Below are 19,348 nucleotides of genomic sequence, written 5' to 3'. Positions count from 1 at the left end.
TCCCTCCTACTCTCCTCTCCCGCCCGCCCTGGCTGCGGGCTGGCTTCCGCTTCCGGGTGACGATTCTCTGTGGCGCGCTGTTGAAGCTGAGCGGTCGCCATGGAGCTTTCTGGCGAGTATGTCGGTGGTGACGGGGAGCCGCAGCGGCTACAAGTGTCCTGTGAAGCGTCGAGCGACGCGGACCCTCTCCAGAGCCTGTCGGCGGGCGTGGTCCGCATGAAGGAGTTGGTAGCGGAGTTCTTCGGGACCCTAGTGGAGCAGGACGCACAGGGCGTGGCGGAAGATCCGGAGGACGCTTTGGATGGTGAGCGCGGGGGCGGGGCGCCGGGGGACTCTGGCGGGGGCAGGCAGTGTGAAGGGCAGCCTAGAGAAGGCGAGACTGGGGGAGGAGGAATCGCTTCTAAAAATCGTTAGTCCTCTCTGCCCTCTTTGTCTGATCTCCCACCGCGGCGAGTGTTGGATTAGGGACTGGACAACGAACGAAGTCAGCTCGACTCCCTTGCAAAGGATCGAGATAGGCAGATCTGCTCGAGAAAGTGTGGTGGTCTGTAACCATTGCTAACTGGCAGGAAGACCGAAAGGGCGGGACTTTGGAGCTGATTGTTGAAAGAAGAAAAGGAGTGAAGTTAGAAATTAGAAAAACATTTGACAGAATAAGAGCTTCAGATGATCGAGACCCACTTTGTTTTAGGGAATCTTAACCCTCTCAGTTTTATAGGTATTGTTTTGAAAGTAAAAGGGTTTTTTAGTTTTTAAATTAATTGATAGTTTCATTCATGTATGTAGTGCATTCTGGTCTCTCTCTATCCCCCGCTGAACCCCTTCCCAACAGGGCTCCTGCCCTTTCTTTTGTTGTCACTCACTGAGTTTATTTAAGGATATTTGTGTGAGCTTGGGTGGGTTGTTTACAGGAACTAGGGCAACTCAGCAGTGACTAAACCACTGAAGAAAACAATGACTCCGCGCCCCCCATCAACTGCCAAACGCTCCTCCGGGAGGAGAGGCGCCTCATGAGCCCCTCCCTCTTCCATGATCGAACGTTTAGGTTGCCAACTTTTACTGGTTATCACCGCTGCCGTACACTTTCCTTTCCTCTGGCTCTTGCTTTCTCTCACCCCCTCTACTGTTCTAGAAACTTAACTGTTAGGTTTGGAGTTTGTTTTTAAAGATGGATGTTTTACCTGCATGCGTGTCTGTACACCACTTATGTGCAGTGCCTTTGGAGGCCAGAAGAGGGCATCAAATCCCCTGAAGCAGAGGTACAGACAGTTGAGAGTGCCTTGTGCATGCAGGGATAAAGTTGGCAGTGCTCTTAACCGCTGAGCCATCTCTCCAGCCCCAACCCTGTTACTAGGAATAAAATTATTTTGTAGACATTGTCACCATGTAACTGTTAAACCAGACTAGCTTTGAGTTGCAGAGAGCCGCCTGACTCTGCCTCAGCAGTCGGGAATAAAGAAATGTGCCCACACTCAAGCTTGGCTACATTTATTTTTCTTATCTTGAATTGAATCCCAAGATAGATATCGTCCTGAACTAAGGAATCAAGGAACTAAGGAGGAGGTTAAACTGTACTTCCTAATTCTTTATAATATGGGCGTTGGCTGTCATTAAAAGGTATTATCTAGATGTATTAGGTTTCTTCAAAGGAGCAGAACTGAGTAAGAGTGACTTATGGCCTGTGGTCTGAGTAGTCCAAAAAAAGCCCTGACAGAGGGGCTGGGGATTTAGCTCAGTGGTAGAGCGCTTACCTAGGAAGCGCATGGCCCTGGGTTCGGTCCCCAGCTCCGAAAAAAAGAACCAAAAAAAAGCCCTGACAGAAAAGCCAAGAATCTGGTAGTTGTTTGTCCATGAGACTGGATGTCTCAACAGTCCCAGTCAGGGACTTAAGACTTTCTTAAGAGGACTCCAGTTTTCAGTCTTTGTTCCAGTCCTAAAGAAGTAGGTTCTAACACCAACAAAGGAGCATCGTGGGCATCTCGGTAACAGAGTAGAGGAACTTGCTAGTCAGAGTGAGGGCAAGCAGGCAAAAAAAGCAAAAGCTTCCTTCCATATCTTTTCTCATGGGCTGGGCAGGTTGACAACCAAGATTAGCTATCATACTAGGATATGATAGGCCCTCGTTGGTGGAAGTGTAAAATGGTTTGTCCACTTTAGAATTTCTAAAAACTTAACCATACCACCCCATAATTAAACCACTAGTTTTCCAAGTTAACTGGAAATATGTTTATACCAAGATTCAATACCTGACGGTAGCAGCACTGTTCATTGGTAGCTGAAAAGTGAAAATAATACAAATGCCCATTCTTTTAATTTTTGAATAATAGTCATGTGAAAATTGTTGGATAATGTCTAACAATTAAAGTAAAGCCAGCTGCATAGACATGAGGGCTTGAGGTTGACTCCCCAGAACCCATGTAAGACCATGTGCCTGTAATTCTTGTGCCCTTGCAGTGAGTTGGAAGATGGAGCCAGGAAACTTCATGTATGTAGAGACCCTTTCTTAAAGTGGAAGGTAAAGACCTATACTGAAATGGTGACCTCTGTGTGTACTATAGCATGTATATACACATCATACATACACATATACACAAAGGAATGATACGTGGATTCACAGTACAATGGTAACGAATCCTAAGACAACAGTCAGGCACAAATGGCTCTACACTCTTCATTTGTCTGAGATGTCCAAACTAGGCAATCTATAGCAGCTGAAAGTAAATTAGTAGTTGTAAGAGAAGGATGCGTGTACCTGAACACAGGTAACCGTACATGTGGCAGAATGTAGGTTAATATAAATGGGTTATCCTATGATCTAATCAGAGAAGAGCCTATATGGCCAAAGTATTTGTACATATACTTTGAGTCTGAGTCTTATTTCTGGGAACATTGGTCTAGGAGGAAGAACTGAAATCAGACTTGTACAAAATGGTACCCCATATTGGGTGCCAATATGTTATATTAGAAGTTTCTTATCCCACCTTAGATCATTTAGTTCTCAGATTAAAAGACATACAACTTTATATTTATAATATGCTGTTAATGCACTAGAGCTGGGCAGATACCTCCCTTATAAGCTATTCTGATCCACTTCCCCATCAATAATCCTGAGTTACAACTTGCTGTGTTCCATCTGGGCAGCTCTTAACTCCAGCTGGCCTACCCTCGTAGCCTGGCCATGTTTTCATGACTCACCTACCCCCGTGGTGTCTTCTCTCCATCTTCTTTTTTCTTGTGGTTCTCCTCAAACCAAGAGAACCGAAACTGTACCTACCTCTCCTCTACCCAGCTATAGGCAGTAGGCATCTTTATTCAACCAGTAGTTTTAAATTAAGGAGCCAGGGTCACATATCATTCATTATTTGATGTATGTGAGGATTCTCTTGTCCCTGGGGCAATAATAAAGCAGTACATTATAGACAGGCTGGCCTCAAACTCAAGAGATTTGCCTGCTGCTTCCTTCCGAGTGCTGTAATGAAAGGTGTACAGTTACGTTGTTTTTGAGATGTGGCCTTACTGTGTGGCCCTGGCTCCCCTGGAATTTACTATGTAGATCAGGCTGGCTTTGAACTTAGAGAGATCTGCATGTTTCTGTCTCCTAGGCACTAAGATTAAAGGCTGTCACATTCAACTAATTCCTGAAGTTTTTAAAAATTCATTTTAGCATGATGCATATGTAGAGTGGGGTCTCCTTTTTATTGGGCTCAAGGGATTGAACTCAGGTCACCATATTTACCTGTACTGCATTTACTTTGACCCACTGAGCAATCCCACTGGCTCCTAGCACTTATAAAGTGTAAGATATGTGTGGTTGTTTAGTCCCCAAAGGGACGTCTCGTATCAGTCTCTTTACCTATTTGTATTTCTTTTATCCACTAAACATATCATACAACAGACATTTATTTTAAAAGGTGATGAAGATGATGCAGAAGATGAAAATAACTCTGGTAGAACTAACTCAGATGGACCATCTGCAAAACGACCTAAACCAACTTCTTAACACAGCTCTTAAGACATTCAGACTGCTACCAGGCTGAGTGAGATGATGTGTACTTGTAATCCCAGTTCGTTCAAAGGCTGAGGCAGTATAATCAAAGTTTGGAGGCCAACTTGTGTGCTACATGCCAAGACCATGCCTCAAAAAAAAAAAAAAAAAAGGCCCAAGACAGCAGGGCAATGCTATCCTCATCACTGGAATTACAGAAGACCTGTGCTCTAGCTGGGAAATTCATTTTCTTTCACTGGAACATCACAGAGCAAACTTTCTTGTTCCTAACAAAGTACAAGTGTTTGGGAGTGAACTCCTGTTGTCTCATCCTAAAATAAAATGAAACCGCTCACAGTGAATGAACTCTAAATTGGCAAATGAATTTTTATGTTTGTTTTTCTCTCTTAAAATGCTCATTGAATCAAGTGGTGTATGTCTACATCTTTCAGTGTTTATAAAAGCTGCTTGTTGTAGTTCATAGGCAATTAATATTTGAAAGAATTGATAAGAAATATGACTTGTGTGTATATATATACATCTGTACAAGTATAGATGTAAAGCCCAAGTCAATAAAATACATTGGTTGTAACTTACCTATTTCCTGTAGCCATTTTTTTTTAATTTTAGTCAAAAGGGAACTGTTGAATAGTTTAAAAAATATAAATTCCTAAAATATATTGTATGTGTTCTTTTCTGCTGTTTATCAGTGGAACTAGATAGAGTAGTTTTTTTTTTTATTTATAGTGCATCTTATCTGATTTTGACACTTGAAATGCAAAATATACCTAGTGAAATTAGAATAATTCTTTTAATTACATATTTTGTTTTGAGGCTGGTTCTTGCTATGTATGTAGCCTAGACTGGCCTGGAATTCACTGCATAGCCTACCTGGCTTTGACCGTTTAATGTCTTACTTCTGAGTATTAGGGATCACAGGTGTACACAACCATGCCTGGCTTTTTGTTACTTAGAGACATGGCTTTACTGTGTGCTGAAGTTGATCTGGACTCCCTAGTTGTAGCCCAGCCTGTCCTCAGACTCATTTTTCTGCTTGTCACTTCTTGGGTGCTGGGATTACAGATATATTCTGAACCTCATAGACTCATCAATACCACAAACTATAATGACTTAATTCAGAGTAGTCGCTCAATCTTGGAATAGTTACTTGCCTCAGGTTACAAAGCCAACCACTGGCTGAGAGAGAGAGAGAGAGAGAGAGAGAGAGAGAGAGAGAGAGAGAGTGTGTTTTGAGGCTGTGGATATGTATCTCAGTGGTAGAATGCTTGTCTGATAGGCACAAGTCACTGAGGTTGCATCAGTGTCTTAAAATGAAAAAATACTCTTTAGGGCTAGAATTGGGTTCTGTGGTAGATCATTTGCTCTGTGTTTTGGGTTTTGTTTTTTAATTTGGGAGGGAAGGTTCTCTGTGTATTCTTGGGTGTCCTAGAACTCACTTTGTAGACCAGACTGGCCTCAAACTCAACAGAAACTGCCTCTGCCTCTGCCTCATGAGTGCTGGGATTAAAGCCGTCCATGCACCACCACCACCACCCAGATTTTTTTTTTTTTTTTAAACAGTCTCACTGCTTACCCCAGCTAGCCTAGAACTTGTTCCTTAGACCAGGCTGGCCTCAAACTCCTGAAGATCTGCCTTTGCCTCTGCCTCCTGTGCTGTGCTAACATGCAGAGCTGCAGATTACATCTATACTAATACCTGAAATTACAGATGGTGTCACAGGATAATCAGTTTAGACACTTTACATTTTTAAATGTTTTGCTTGGAGCATCAGCATTCCACCAAGCACTCTTAGGTAATCCAAGCAATTTCAACTAGGGAAAATTACTAATGGCCAGACATTCTTGTTTAATGATGTTTCTAATACTCAGTTGTTAACTTCTAGATTTACATAATCCTTAAAAGGACATGCCTGTATATAATTTAAACTAGTATATTTTAAGTAGTTTAAACTGAGAAAGCTGCAGAGATGGTTCAGCAGTTACGAGCACTGGCTGCTCATGCAAGAGGACCTGGGTTCAGTTCCCAGCACTCATATTGTGGTTCACAACCCTCTGTCACTCCAGTCTTAGGGACCTGACTCCCTTACATTAGTACGCATATATATATGAAGGGTAAAGATAGTTTCAAATGACAGTTCAACTTGCTCCTAAACTTTTTACACTTTGTTCAGTGAATTTATTATAAATGCATGTTAATAGTATTTGTGCTTATATAATGTTTTGAGGTTCTGGGCTATAGGTTTGATGGATCTTTTATTTGGCTTTAATACTCATTCCAATACTCTTACTGCTGCAATTAGCCAAAGACAAGCAGAACAGTGCTACCTGTTGAAACAGCTCCAACAACTTACTTTTGTACTAGAAAGTCAACCCTCACATTTCCACCTAAAAATAAGCCTATCATGAGCCTCAGTGAATAATCTAAAAGGTGGAACAAATTCTTGCAAGAGATGTACTTGTTTAAGAGTGCCTAAAGAGAATGTTATTTTAATAATATAACTCGAGGGCCCAGATCCACATATAGGGCATAGTTGCTTGGCTGTAGTATTAGGACAGTTAAAAAACACCAGTGAAGAAGAATTTACCATGGATAAAAACATGGGGGGAGACATAGCGGGCACACCTACAATCCCACCACTTGGGAGGCAAAGGCAAAGATCTGAAGTGCTGCCACCCTTTCTCAGGTGTGTCCTCATTGTTTTTTTTTTTCCTGACTGATTCTCTATATGTAGCCTTGGCTGACCTGAGACTTCTATAGATCGGGCTGGCCTGAAGTCTCAGAGATCTGCCTGCCTCAGTCTCCCCGGACCACCAGTGTAGGGCTTAAAGGTGTGTACTGCTGTGCATGCTGCTGCTTTCGTCCTTTAAGGTTCAATTTAAACATCTTCTCCAGGGTGTATTTAATTTTTTCTTTTTTCTTTTTTTTTTCTTTTTTCTTTTTTTCGGAGTTGGGGACCGAACCCAGGGCCTTGAGCTTGCTAGGCAAGCGCTCTACCACTGAGCTAAGTCCCCAACCCCTTAATTTTTTCTTAAGAAGACCTGTACCCCCTCTCCTCCTTGCAACATGCAAGGTTAGAAAAAGTGGGCCTAGTAATGGAGTAGGGTACCATCAAATAAAGGGTAGAATTTCTCAATGTATATGCCTAGGCTTAACCTTGAAAACAATTTTGAGCTAATGTGTTATCGTACAAGTATAAGAAGTATAAGAATGTCATAAAAGTACTGTGACTTATTCTAGTTCTCTGGTGACCTTTGGGATCAGAATTGCTCTCTTTAAAATTGTGGTCCACAAAACAGTGAATTCTAGAAATAAACTGTTTATATCTTAAAAAGTAGCAGCTCACATTGGGATATCAATAGGCACCTGGAGTATAGTTTCAAATAGAAATTTACTCTGGCCAAATCAAGTGGAGATGGTAGTTTTTTATGAGTGCTTTCTGGATCCATGGTACTGCCTTGAACATCAGTGACTGGAATTGTGTTATGTAGTTCTAATACTGTTGCACTTTGTACTTGTTAGGTACAAAACTCTTTTTCATGAAACATGTATTGAGAGCTCTAGACAAGCATTTAATAAAAAACTTTGTATATGAAAATTCTAAGACAGCGAATATAAAAATACATTGAGGGACAGTTGAAATCTTGGCCTTGAAGAGAAAAATCACTAAATCCTGAGACCGGAAAGAGTTGGGTCAAACTGGAACACATGACAGATTAGGCCACACTTAATAATAAATATTAGCTTTTGGCTTTTCTCAAGTAGTTTTTACAGTACTGAGAAGAGAACTGGGCACCTGCTGTGTGCCGCTTACTGTTGTAAGCATAGGTGTCATCACAGTACATGATAAAAGTCCAAGATTCTGAGGAAATGTACATGTGATCATGTGAGGACAGGTAAGTACTGTGGGTTAAAGTCACACTGGGAAGAATGCATGCTTTCAGTAGGCAGCCAGAGGCTCAAGATGGTGACATCTGAGCCAGAGTTTGAAGAAAACACAGATAAAGCATGAGGGAGGCTTTGTAACATTTCGGAAATAGTCCAAAGTCAAGAACAGTGGAGCTCAGCAAGGAAGCAGGTGTCTGTAATCCCAGCACTCTGGAGGCAGAGGCAGGAAGGTGCTGAGTTGCATAGTGTGAGGCTTGTCAGAAAAGGAAATAAGAAAAGATGATTAGTGCATCTGGAGTGGAATTGAGCAGAAAGAACAGTAGGGAACGTCATAAAGGTATAGAGTGCCAAGACAGGACTTTCCTCTGTGTGGCCTGGCTGTCCCGGCACTCCATCTGTAATCCAGGCTGGCCTCAGAGATCTGCCTGCCTTTACCTCTTAAGTGCTGGGATCAAAAGTGTGAGACAGCAGACCTGACCTAAGATAGGATCTCGAACTTGTAAAGTTGTCCTTGAACTCTGGTCCTCCTGCCTCTTCTGAAGTGCTAGAATTATGGGATGTGGCCCAGTTGAAAAACAGGTTTTGATGGGTTGACTTTCGCAGCTTGGTTTTAGACAGGTTAAATTTCCTGAGTCTGCTAGTAAATATATGATGATGTATAAGCAGGCAGTGAAGTGAAGCCAAGCATAGTGATTGCATGCAAGTGATCCCAGCTGGTTGGGAGGCTGAGGCAAAAGGACCAAGTTCAAGACCATCTTGGATAACCTACTGAGATTCCACTTCAGGAAAAAAAAAAAAAAGGTAAGCAGATGGTGGATATTCAAGTGAAACTCTGGAGAAGGGTACTTAAAACCACAGGACTGGATGAGATGACAGAAACCTAAGAAGAGAGAACTGGAGCACACCAACAGAGTTGGAGGAGATTGCCAAGGAGAATTTCTCAAAGCAGCTATGAGGAAGAAGAAAAACTAGAGAATTATCTAGAACTGAACTACTGAATATATACAGCTAGTGGCCACATGTGACTGCTCCTCTTGGTTTGTGACTCCTGAATGAGTACATAAAGTACAGGACATGAAGGAACATCCTAGATAATGCTGACCCAAAAGCCAACTGAAGAATGTATGTCAAGGGTCAAAAGGTCAGAAACCCCTCAAAAAGTAACTCAAGAATCCAGACTTGGTTGTAAGTTGACTCTGTGGACTTATTGATGAAACTGAGCAGCTTTGGCAGAATGGGAAGCAAACGTCTGAGAGAAGCATGTTCAGATCAACACAGGGAGGACTTAATGAGGAAGATGTAGACAAAATTTGTAAATGGCTCAAGTGAACTTTCTACAGAACATTTTCTGATACTGTTCCAAAGATAAACACAGCTCCAATACCCGAATCTTCAGTAAATGCTACATTAAAACACTGGACCAGTCTGTGAACCCTAAGAGGAAGCATCTGAAAAATGTTCAAGATAAAATGGACTGGACCTATCTCCATGGATCTTGACGTTGTATGAGGTTTTTTGGGGTTTTTTGTTTGTTTCTCACTACCTTACACACACACACACACACACACACCACTAACTGCATGGTGATTTCAACTGTAGTCATGTAGTCAAAAGTTATCTAGGACTTTATGTGTAAGAGGATTTGTAACATCATGGTGGTGCATTCAAGATAAAATGGACTGGACCTATCTCCATGGATCTTGACATTGTATGAGGTTTTTTTGGGTTTTTTGTTTGTTTCTCACTACCTTACACACACACACACACACCACTAACTGCATGGTGATTTCAACTGTAGTCGTGTAGTCAAAAGTTATCTAGGACTTTATGTGTAAGAGGATTTGTAACATCATGGTGGTGCATTCCTGAATAATGAAGTATCACAGTAATTGCTTCTGCCAGGAACTGAAGACCAACCCTACCCATTCAGTACGAGCATACATGTTTGTTTCAAGGGAGCAATGACTTAGTCATGTGAGCACTTTATCTCGTGACTCCACCAAAGAAAAGCTTTTTGTTCTTAAAAAGATTGTAAAGCAGAATCAGATTCTATACTCCAGGGATTTTTACTCTAAGTTAATGACAGCTAAGTAAAAAATGTGTACTATCGAAAAAAGTGCCATAGACATTTCTGCAGGTAAACTCTTTCCTGTGCCTGCACTTTTAAAAAACTAAAGAATTTCAGTGAAAAACTTCAATGGGATTGTTTCACTCCAGGTAGGATTGACAATGGCACTGTTGGTAAAGTGTTTGCAGAATTGCTTGTTAGCAAGGACCCTTATTTTTGTTTTGGATTGGGAAGAGCCAAGCAGTTTGGTCCAATGGAGACTGGTATCCTTAGCTACTTGGTGAGCTCCAGGCCAGTGAGAAAGACCCTGTCTCCAAAACCTAAGTGGATAACACCTGAGAAAACATGCCCTCCATATATGCACTATGGCACCTAATCTCTTTGGAAATCTGTTTGGAAAAACAGAGGTAAGTGAATATAATTTTTTAAAGAGCAGATTAACCTTGTAAGCTAACCATTAATAATTAATTACATCTGGAAATCCCTTTAATCCGTACAAAAGCTTCTTGGCTCTTTGAGTTCAAAGCCAACCTGGTCTACAGAACAAGTTCCAGATCTGCCAGAGCTACACAGAGAAGCCCTGTTTTGACAAAAATAAAAATAATTACTACTTCTATACTAATTAAAAAGGAATCAGTAATTTTTCCATAAGTACAGAGGTGGAATCTGAAGCCAGATAGATATCCTGGGTTCAAAACTTGCTTAATCTGATTTTTTATTGTTGTTTGGAGGCAGTGTTCGACTATGCAGCTGGCTGTCCTAGAACTTATTACATAGACTAGATTTACAGAGACCCACCTGCCCGACCCTGAATGCTGAATTACAGGAATGTGCCACACCCTGCCTATGCCTCTTAGCATGGCTTTTCCAGTTACCCTGTCCATGGACTGGTTACTAGTTCCTGAATGCTTCAGAGTCTTGTAAAAATTGAGTTGGTTTTTGAGTTGGGGCGGGGGGCAGGGGGGCTGTTTGTTTGTTACAGGGTCTCTCTGTAGCTCTGGCTGTCCTGGAACTTTTCATGTAGACCAGGCATTTGCCTCTCTCTGCTCTCAAGTGCTGGGGCCAAGTGCATGGGCCAACACTAGTAAATTCTGATGCTTTTGATCAGAATTTACTGGGTCTTTTAAGATTAAAGTTTGAGCCAGGCATGATGTCACAGGCACGTCTTTCCTTTAGCCCCTGAACTCTGAGAGGAGGTATGTTGGTCTCTGAGTTCACAGCCAACCTGGTTTACATAGCAAGATTCAGAACAGCCAGAAAATGTCTCAAAAAAAAAAGATTCAATTTTGCCATGGAAATCTTAGCCTCTCTGTTCAAATACAACATAAAGTGAGGTTCCTGAACCACTTGTAGGACTAGGGATATAGCACAGTAGTTATAAGTTGGCTAGTATGTGCAAGGACGTGAGTTTCATCTTTAGCACCACAAAAAGCTAGCAGATGGTACAGTTTTGAGAAAAAACTTTTGACGAGTCAAAAACGTTTTTGATGAGTCAGTAGGCAGTATACATAGGTAAATAGTTGACATTGGTACAGAGCGTGGGCTGTTGTCAGCGGTGAGGAACTGCGTCAGGTTAAGTGCTGCTGTCACATTCATTGGGTTGTTGCAGCTCTAAAGCAATGGCCCAAAAGCCATAGTTATTAACATGGTGTAAAGTGTGTTAGTACAGCCACCACTGGATACCCTGATCTCACTCAGAAGAGGAACATCTCTCTTTAGTGATCTGTGCTGGTACACATGGTGTCTTTGTGTTATTTCTAGACTTCAACCATTTAATCTGTTCATTTTCTACATAGTTTTTCAAAAACCTATAGATTAGTGGTTTAGCCCCCCCCCCAAAAAAAAAAAAAGAAAACAAATTCTGTGTATCTAAATAGCTGGAATGGCTGGAAATGTAATTCAATGGTAAAAATACAAAAGGTTGGTGGTGGCACAAACCTTTAATCCCAGGTGTCAGGAGGCAGAGAGGCAGACAAAAGTTTGAAGCCAGCCTGAGCTACAGGGCAAGTTCCAGGATAGCCAGGGCACACAGAGTAACTCTGTTTTGAAAAATATGCAAAAAAAAAAAAAAAAAGCTCAAAAGGCTTGGACTCTATCCCCAGCATTCTCCCCTACCCACCCCCCAAAAAAAAAACAGAAAGGTGATAGCCACCACAGTAATCTTGTATCAATCCCTTGTAAATTGAAAGCAAGCAAGCAGTAGTTCCAACAAGATCAGTATCTTAGTCTGAAGAGCTTTAAAGCAAGCACAGTAATTGTATAAAATTTAAATTTTATGATCATGGTCAGACCTTTTTACATTTAACACAATGGAAATATTCATTGTTTTCCCCAACGGAAAAATTTCTGAATCATACTATGTTGCACATAGAATAGAAATTAAAAAAATTCAGGTGCTTATTCAAGTTTCTAAAGACTGCAAATTACAAGCCACTATTTTACTTCCAAAATCTGAAGTCATCAACATGATTCTGTAGTACTATGTTTCAGGCTTTACCTAAAAAGTCATTATTCGGATAAAGTAGTCAGTCCTCTTGTCCCCCCCCCCCTTTTTTTTTTAAAGTCTCTGTTCCACCACAACTTCCTGAGACGAGACCTGTGAAGAAACTGCAGTCTTAGGTCAGCCACTAAACAGCACTGACAGTCTTGTAATAAGAGAAACCGGTGACTCGTTTTACGTGTCAATCAGTTGGAGTCTGCTGATCTGATTAGAAGCCTTGACAAATGCCTGGTGGCGATTGCAGATAATTGCCAAGCATATGGGAATAATACAGTAGCCCACCGTTTTAGGATCCGCTCTCGTACAAGAATAAAGGAACAAAAACATCTGTAAGTACGGTATCAAGAAAATAACTGTCCACAACCAGAAGGGCAGGGAAAGTAACCGAGCTTTCAAGGAGTGTGTCCATGTGGTTCCTTCCCTTGGCTCCTCAGGGTGCTGCTGAATGTGTTCCAAAGCCAACCTGTTGTAAGTCTCATTGATTTCAAAAACATAATAAAACGCTGCTGCACTTGCTAGCAAATACAATCCCACTCCAATCCATCCCATCCGCTGACGGAAGTTCATCATTCTCCATGCTCTGTGCCTTCAATGTAAACACAGGAAAATTATAGTTAGGGTCTAGTAATGGTGCCACACCAAGTATTCCAAGTGCACTTGATTTAACATCTGTAAACAACTTATAGGTGGTTTTATATAACAATTGTGAGCACATAAAAATACTGGTTTCCGTATATATTGAGTACTGTTATTTATGAGAACCCCAGAGTGAATGAATCATCACATCTTGCTTGAGTAGACCCAGTACACTTTCAGATAATGAAAACGAGTTTCCCCACAGGACATTGCACTTGACAGTTGAAATGCTTTCTGGCTTAACACTATTATTTCAGACATGAGCACTGGGTTGGGTTCTGCTCATTAAACCAGTGTCGGAGTCCCCAAGTTAAGACGGTAACTCTTTCAAACACTTACAGTGGTCCCGAAAATCTTGCTGTTCCCCCTGCAAGCGTGCAAGAGTCACTCAGTTCTGAATAGTCAGGTGCCTTTGGCATTTCAGAACAAGCCACTTAAGAGAAACCCTCTCGGTCGCGCAGAAGAAGAAGGTGAGCGCGGCCGGCGGGAGCACGAGCTAGTAGTGATTAAGCTCAGCGTGACTCCGGCTAGTCACGCGGCGGCGGGCCCGGTCGCCCTCTGGATCTCCAGGCAGGGGAAACCACCTGGAGATGCCTGGCCACGGGACCTCCGGGCCCGCCCCCCACAGCTCCCGCCGCCGTGCCTGGGCTGGGCAGTGGTGCCAGGCCTGGCCTGCAGAGCCCGGAGCTCGGCTCCCGGCTAAACGCCGGGCCAGCCTGACAGCCAAGCTGAGCAACCCGGGTCTCACCTTCCTGTCCTGAGTGGCCCGCCCGCTCGCAGTCCCGGATACCGCCGCAGTCAGAGCTTCCGTCTTGGGCCGGAAACGCGCGCCAGTCTCTCGTGACGTCAGGCTGTCTACTTCGCGCCGCCTCCGGAGGCGGTTGTCTGCTCCCTGGGGCGTTTGCGGCGGTGGCGGTCTCCTACCATGGCGGGGAAACGGGCGTAGGGAGCCCGTGTCCTCCATCGCCGCATTGGGGACGTGATCCCCTGGTGTCTCCTGATGCCCGCAAAGGTCAGACGCCCTCTCCGGAGCCTGAGCGGTGCGTCTGTAGGCAGGTGGTCTGCAGACCTCATGTGGTTCGTATATGAGCGCAGAGGGTGGGTAGAGGAACTGCTCAGGAGTCAAGGCACCGTTAACTTACACGGATGCTCTGTTTTCTCAGGCTCCTGGACCTCTGCGTATTAGAGAGACGAGCACGCACATCTCTGAGCTGCGGTGGGGCGGCGGCGGTGCCCTGGTCGAGTTAGGATTTAAATACCCTGGACACCATGACACTGAGACTCTTAGAAGACTGGTGCAGGGGGATGGACATGAACCCTCGGAAGGCACTGTTGGTTGCCGGCATCCCTCCGACCTGCGGAGTGGCAGACATCGAGGAGGCCCTGCAGGTTGGCCTTGCTCCCTTAGGGGAGCACAGACTGCTTGGGAGGATGTTTAGGAGGGATGAGAACAAGAATGTAGCCTTGGTTGGGCTCACAGTAGAGACCGGCAGTGCCCTAGTCCCCAAGGAGATACCTGCAAAAGGAGGTGTCTGGAGAGTGATCTTTAAGCCTCCAGATGCTGATAGTGACTTTTTATGCAGATTAAATGAGTTTTTAAAGGGAGAGGGCATGACAATGGGTGAATTAACCAGAGTTCTTGGGAATCGGAATGACCCTCTCTGCCTAGACCAGAATGTGATGATCCCTGAAATTCGAGCACCCATGTTAGCACAGGCATTAGATGAGGCTCTTAAGCCTACCCTGCAGTATCTGAGGTACAAAAAGCTGAGTGTGTTCTCAGGCAGGGATCCTCCGGGACCAGGTGAGGAAGAATTTGAATCTTGGATGTTTCATACTTCCCAAGTAATGAAAACATGGCAGGTGTCAGATGTAGAGAAAAGAAGGCGGTTGATGGAGAGCCTTAGAGGCCCAGCATTCGAAATTATTCGAGTCCTCAAGATAAACAACCCGTTCATTACCGTTGCAGAATGCCTGAAGACGCTTGAGACAATATTTGGGATTATTGATAATCCTAGGGCCTTGCAGGTCAGATACCTTACTACTTACCAGAAGAGTGGTGAAAAGCTCTCTGCCTATGTTCTGAGGTTGGAGCCTTTATTACAGAAGCTGGTGCAGAAAGGAGCAATTGAGAAAGAAGTTGTGAATCAGGCCCGACTAGACCAAGTCATTGCTGGGGCAATCCACAAGTCAGTTCGAAGAGAGCTTGGACTGCCAGAAGGTAGCCCTGCCCCAGGCTTATTGCAGTTGCTGACACTGATAAAAGATAAGGAGGCAGCAGAGGAAGAGGTCCTTCTTCAGGCCGAATTAGAAGGACATTTCACTTGACCCAAGACCAGCAAGGCTGTCATGAGCAGAACATGATGGAGGAGCTCATAGAAGTGATCAGCCCATCCCCCTTTGTGCTGCCAAAGTAACTTGCCCTTTGTCGTGTTGTTCACCCCACTGAATGTCTCCCCAGTGTTTTACTGATACAAATGATGTCATTCTACACTGGTAATTATTTAAATCAAAAGGTCATCTAGTACAGTGTTCTGCAAAGCTGGAGTTTATATGCATGTTTAATAGTCTTATGTGATGGTGCTGTCCGTTAAAAATAATTTTCAGGTGTTGCCCACATTTATGCTGAAGACCCCGAGCCAAGGCTAGCTAAGTTATTTAAAGTTTCTTTATTATAAATCAGTTATTGATTCTGTGCAATCAAAAATCACAACTGAGTGCTGTGGTCAATTCTACAACTATCTTTAGGTTTGTGATATATCTGATGTGTTGCCAAAGGGTCTGCTTCTAAATGTCATTTTCTTAGAGTCATAGTATAAATAAAGAAATGCTAATAATAAAATGTTTGATCTTTGTATACCTTGGGGGTTCCAAGATAATGCATTTGATAAAAAATAATTGTTTTTGAGACAGAGTTTCTCTGTGTAGCCCTAGCTGTGCAGACTTACTCTGTAGATCTGGCTGGCCTCAAACTCAGATCTGCCTCCTGAGTGCTGGGTAAAGGCTTGCACCACTGCACCTGGCTGAGAGAAGCTTTTATAGTACGAATCTGAAAGCCACTGAGGTTACAGGCTTAATTCTTTGGACTCTTGGTACCTAGGGGGTAGTAACTTGATTGTTTGACAGGAACCAGACTACACAGATTATGGCAAGTAGTGGGCCCATCAATACTCATTTCAAAGGGAGAAAGGAAAGATGAATTTTATGTTTTTCTAATCCTGGTGCTATATACCTATAATCCCACTGCTTAACAAGTAAAGCCAAAGTCAGGAAGATTGGCCTTTCAAAGCCAGCCCAAACTACAGGGTGAGACCTTGCCTCAAAAGACAAAGTTCTACATATAGGGAAACTAAAATCACACTGGGGAAATAGGTGTATGTCCAAGATGAATGAAGCTGGTAGTAATAAAAGCTGTTCTCATTCTTGCAAGGCTGGTATTCTCTCCACTGCTAAGGGAGGAGCTACAACCAAGAGTCAGGGCCAGGCTGGGTCACCATGTGTACATGGAGTCGGGGGTGCATTGCACTGCAGTAGATTACTCTGAGTTAGGGATATATGGTCAGTTTCCTTACGTTCTCCACTGCAGAATGGCATGTGGACACTTGAGAGCTGTGATTCTGCCTGTTTGTATAGTGGCTTAAGACACATTCTGTACTGTCCTGCAGATCACTTACTTGCTGTCTCAGCGGTGAGAAACTTAACATTTTGTGTAGACACAAGTATTAATAAATGCCACACCCCTCCTGTGAGACCCTATGCTGAGGGAATAAACTCGGCAAGATAATTACTGCTCTGAAGGTCTATTCAGACTCAGTAATAAGGACTGACATTGGACACGTCCTTGACCAGGGACTAAGTACTAGCGGAAGACCCAAGAAGCTGTCTTTTGCCCACCTCCCGTTTTATGAATGCGATGAGAAACAGGAAAGTAACTTGTCTGTGGTTTTACAGGTAGTCACGCTGGCCAGCTCCTGTCCCCGGGTCATTTGATTCTGGGTAGATCACTGGGAGACACAGAGACCTTTAAGTGCTTGTCTTTGCTTATATCCCATGGCATTTGGCAGTGGTAGCAACGGACAGGTGGAGAAGGGCGCCCCCTAGTGCTATAACTCTAGGGGCCTAGACTACTGGACCCTTAATTAAGTAGGTGGTTTGCTCTAGAATACCAAGTTATTGTAGGCCTCTTTACAAGCATTACAGCTGTTGTATAGACTTAGGAAGTTGGTATTGCTTGGCCCTTGACAGAGGCCACTGTTAAAGCTTATAGGCCTCAGAGTGTCTGAGACTTGTAAAAAAAAAAAAAAAATCACAGAAGCTCTCTGAAACCTCCAGTGACAAGGGCCCACAGCTTTTCTTTTCTGGCTCTCTACAGTGTCCTCTCCTTTACCTCTCCTCCTCAGTCGTCAAAACAGCCAGCCACACAGCCATTTCCCAGCTCTGCCTGCCACTCCACCCTCTGCTGTTGCAGAATGGTGATTCTCCTGACTTTGTGTCACCACCTTAGCCTCACAGCTATTAGAAATAGGCAAGGAAACACTACTGGAGAGAATCTTTTATTGAGGAGGCAGCACAAGAGGTTTTCTCCTAGCTGACAAGGTGAGCTCAACAGCCTGACCCTTACAGGCTAAGGGAAGGTGTTTGTACCACTTTCAGAAAACCTTACGTGTAAATGAAGCATTGTGTTTGCACCAATCACAGCCTTGTCCCAACCCGAGCAGTCACTGCTAAGCTATCAGAGAAACTGTCCTTCCTTGAAAACAGTTGCTGGGTCATCTAGGATTCACTGAGGTTGCACTAGTAAACATCTGGTAGAAGCTGGACCAGTCCTGGCTGAGGCTATACCTTGGGGAGCTGGAGCAAATCGGCTACAGTTGTGATTTTTTTCGAAGGAGCTGATGCAATGTTGCAAACATGTCATACGGATAACTGGCTGGCCTTTTGACAGTCCTTTAGCTCGACGTAAGAGACAGTGGGTGAGTCCAGCAACTGGTGATTGAGAAGTCAAATTGCCCCATCAGCAGGAGTGCTTACAATTAAAAAAAAAAAAAAGAACTTATTAACAGTGTTTTTAGCAGAGCTTTAATAATGTTTAACACCTGCTGAGTGTCACTTCATCAAAATGACAGGCCAGGATTTACATCCAGGCTGCCCACTGCAATCCTTGATCTTTTCATAAAGATTTGTTTTTAATGTTATGTGGCTATGTGTGTGCCTCGTACTCATGCAGCGCCTGCAGAAGCCAGAACAGAGACTGGAGTCAGGCAGTTGTGAGTCACCATACGAATACCAAACAACCCTGAACCTGTGCCAGAGCAGTCAATGCTCTCCACTGTTGAACCGTCGTCTCCTCCGCCCCCAGAGTCCCTTGTTCTCAAGCTCTTCTGGTTGCCTTGCTAACTTCTCACTGGAACCTGTCCAAAAAAAAAAAACCAGTTCCCAACCAGTTCCCATTCTACAGGCAGGAAGCTTAAGGTTCAAGATGATTCTTTCAGTGCCAGGAGTATTCCTTTAGAAAGTAAAATCAACGCTAGATGTATAAACATTTGCTTACATGCATGCATATGCAAACATGCAGGCGGGGCACCCACAGAAGCCAGAAGAGAATCATGTAACTCTGGAACTGTGTTACACAAGATGATTTGCTGCCATGAACATGCTGGGAAGGGTCCTCTTACCTGTGAGCCACCTCTCCAGCCCACAGACAGCTTTTCTTAAGGTCTTCTGCATGCATCTGGTGAACACTGTGTAACCGAAATAAAATGGAGCTATATTTCTTGGTTTATAAGTCAATGAATAATAAAAACACATGTGCCCGTTTAAACAGCCATGTTGAAACACAACAGCACTAGAATGCCATGGTGACACACTAGGATCTGAAGGGGAATGTCTTTTTGTTTAAAAAAGAAATCCTCAAAGAAATGAAAAGAAGGCAGTATGGCCACAGCCAGGGGACTTCCGGGAAGAGCTTCCTCACAGCTACAGAGTAAGCATCCCAGTGATAGCTGTAACCCAGAGTCAATACCTGGGAGTTGATGTCAATGTAAGTAAAGATTGAGTAAATATGGGAGAAAAGATGAGTCTTTACAGAAGAATGTCAAATAACTCGTGTGCCTACTTTACCCTTTAGGAATAGTGTTAGTTACTTTCTGCTCCTGTGATAAAAGACTAGGCTAGAAGTGACTTATGAAAGAAAGAGGGCTTTTTGTTTCGTATTGTTTTGTTTTCTTGTTTGTTTTGTTCTGACCAGGGTTT

At 43.4% G+C, this 19,348-nt stretch overlaps 3 protein-coding genes across 5 annotated transcripts; 2 read left to right on the top strand and 1 right to left on the bottom strand.

The window, feature by feature from the left end:
* The first annotated feature begins 45 nt into the window (after positions 1 to 45).
* Positions 46 to 15,933, top strand: Gon7 (GON7 subunit of KEOPS complex). Of its 2 annotated transcripts, none has more exons than NM_001142942.2 (2): positions 46 to 304; positions 14,260 to 15,933. In NM_001142942.2, the coding sequence occupies exons 1-2, from the start codon at positions 100 to 102 to the stop codon at positions 14,280 to 14,282; spliced, it is 228 nt and encodes a 75-aa protein (NP_001136414.1). In that variant the 5' UTR covers positions 46 to 99; the 3' UTR covers positions 14,283 to 15,933. The 2 variants fall into 2 exon arrangements, with proteins under 2 accessions (NP_001136414.1, NP_001136413.1); NM_001142941.1 differs by lacking the exon at positions 14,260 to 15,933 and adding an exon at positions 3,912 to 4,581.
* Lyset (lysosomal enzyme trafficking factor) lies at positions 12,179 to 13,921 on the bottom strand. Of its 2 annotated transcripts, none has more exons than NM_001398553.1 (2): positions 13,845 to 13,921; positions 12,179 to 13,046 (listed from the first exon to the last, which is right to left on the bottom strand). In NM_001398553.1, the coding sequence occupies exon 2, from the start codon at positions 13,028 to 13,030 to the stop codon at positions 12,635 to 12,637; it is 396 nt and encodes a 131-aa protein (NP_001385482.1). In that variant the 5' UTR covers positions 13,031 to 13,046; positions 13,845 to 13,921; the 3' UTR covers positions 12,179 to 12,634. The 2 variants fall into 2 exon arrangements, with proteins under 2 accessions (NP_001385482.1, NP_001385481.1); NM_001398552.1 differs by having other exon boundaries at positions 13,436 to 13,859.
* Moap1 (modulator of apoptosis 1) lies at positions 13,998 to 15,933 on the top strand. Its single transcript, NM_001013101.1, has 2 exons — positions 13,998 to 14,136; positions 14,260 to 15,933. The coding sequence occupies exon 2, from the start codon at positions 14,366 to 14,368 to the stop codon at positions 15,422 to 15,424; it is 1,059 nt and encodes a 352-aa protein (NP_001013119.1). The 5' UTR covers positions 13,998 to 14,136; positions 14,260 to 14,365; the 3' UTR covers positions 15,425 to 15,933.
* Positions 15,934 to 19,348: the final 3,415 nt, after the last annotated feature.

Source organism: Rattus norvegicus, chromosome 6, assembly GCF_036323735.1.
Source record: "Rattus norvegicus strain BN/NHsdMcwi chromosome 6, GRCr8, whole genome shotgun sequence".
NCBI lineage: Eukaryota > Metazoa > Chordata > Mammalia > Rodentia > Muridae > Rattus > Rattus norvegicus.
This window is presented reverse-complemented; position numbering and strand designations above follow the sequence as displayed.